The following is a 984-nucleotide window of genomic DNA, read 5'->3' on the forward strand; positions in this document are numbered from 1 at the left end:
AGCCTCGGCATGGGGGTGGGAGTGGGGTCAATCCCGTCCCAGAGGCCCCTCACACCTGCGTCTCGGCCCCAGGGCCGCCCGGCGGAGCTGCGGGAGCCGCTGCCCATGGAGGGGGGCCGGAAGAGGCGCCGCGAGGCGGAGGGGGAGCAGGGGGACCAGGCGGGGCCCCCCAGCTCCGTGCCCGAGGGGCTGGAGGAGCTGTTCGCCTCGCTCAGCTCCCTGCGCTCCGAGGTCGAGCAGCTGAGACGCCCCCTGGGCACCCCTGAGAGCCCAGCCCGCGTCTGCAAGGAGCTGCAGCTGTGTCACCCCCACTTCCCTGACGGTGAGCCCCGCCGGGACCCTGGGGGTCTGGGGACCCCGGAGTCCGGGGAGGGGGTGCTGGGACTCGGGGGGAGGGTGCTGGGGAAGGGGGGATCCAGGCTGGGTCTGTGGGTACGTTCCCATGCCAGAGGGTGAGACAGGGGTGCCCCTCAGGCGAGGGGGGGCAGCCAGGCGTTCGGAGGGACCAGCCTGGGGAAGGCCCCTGTGGCTGCCCCCCAACCTCTCCCCTCCCCCAGGCGAGTACTGGATCGACCCCAACCAGGGCTGCGCTCGAGACGCCTTCAAGGTTTTCTGCAACTTCACAGCGGGTGGTGAGACCTGCCTGTTCCCAGACAAGAGATTCCAGAGTGTGAGTGGGGGGCGGGGGGGCAGGGTTGGGCTGGCAGGGCTGCGGGTCGGGAGTGAGGGGCACCCATGGGGCTAGGGGGAGCCCAGGGCTGGGCTGGCTGGGGCTGCGAGTCGGAAGTGAGGGGCACCGGCAGAGATGTGGGGGAGCCCAGGGCTGGGCTAGCAGGGGCTGCGGGTCGGAAGTGAGGGGCACCAGCAGAGCTGGGGTGGGGGCAGGGCTGGGCTAGCAAGGGCTGCGGGTCGGGAGTGAGGGGCACTGGCAGAGATGTGGGGGAGCCCAGGGTTGGGCTGGCAGGGGCTACGGGTCGGGAGTGA

The 984-nt window shown here is 72.1% G+C and overlaps 1 protein-coding gene across 1 annotated transcript; it reads left to right on the forward strand.

Moving 5' to 3' along the window:
* Positions 1 to 9: 9 nt before the first annotated feature.
* Positions 10 to 670, forward strand: LOC116818116 (collagen alpha-2(XI) chain-like; the record flags this gene model as incomplete). The annotated part of the gene is made up of 2 exons (XM_032768788.2): positions 10 to 322; positions 558 to 670. Coding segments are annotated over exons 1-2 (426 nt in total), but the record flags the coding sequence as incomplete, so codon positions are not given.
* Positions 671 to 984: the final 314 nt, after the last annotated feature.

Source organism: Chelonoidis abingdonii, unplaced genomic scaffold (assembly GCF_003597395.2).
Source record: "Chelonoidis abingdonii isolate Lonesome George unplaced genomic scaffold, CheloAbing_2.0 scaffold3101, whole genome shotgun sequence".
Lineage (NCBI taxonomy): Eukaryota > Metazoa > Chordata > Testudines > Testudinidae > Chelonoidis > Chelonoidis abingdonii.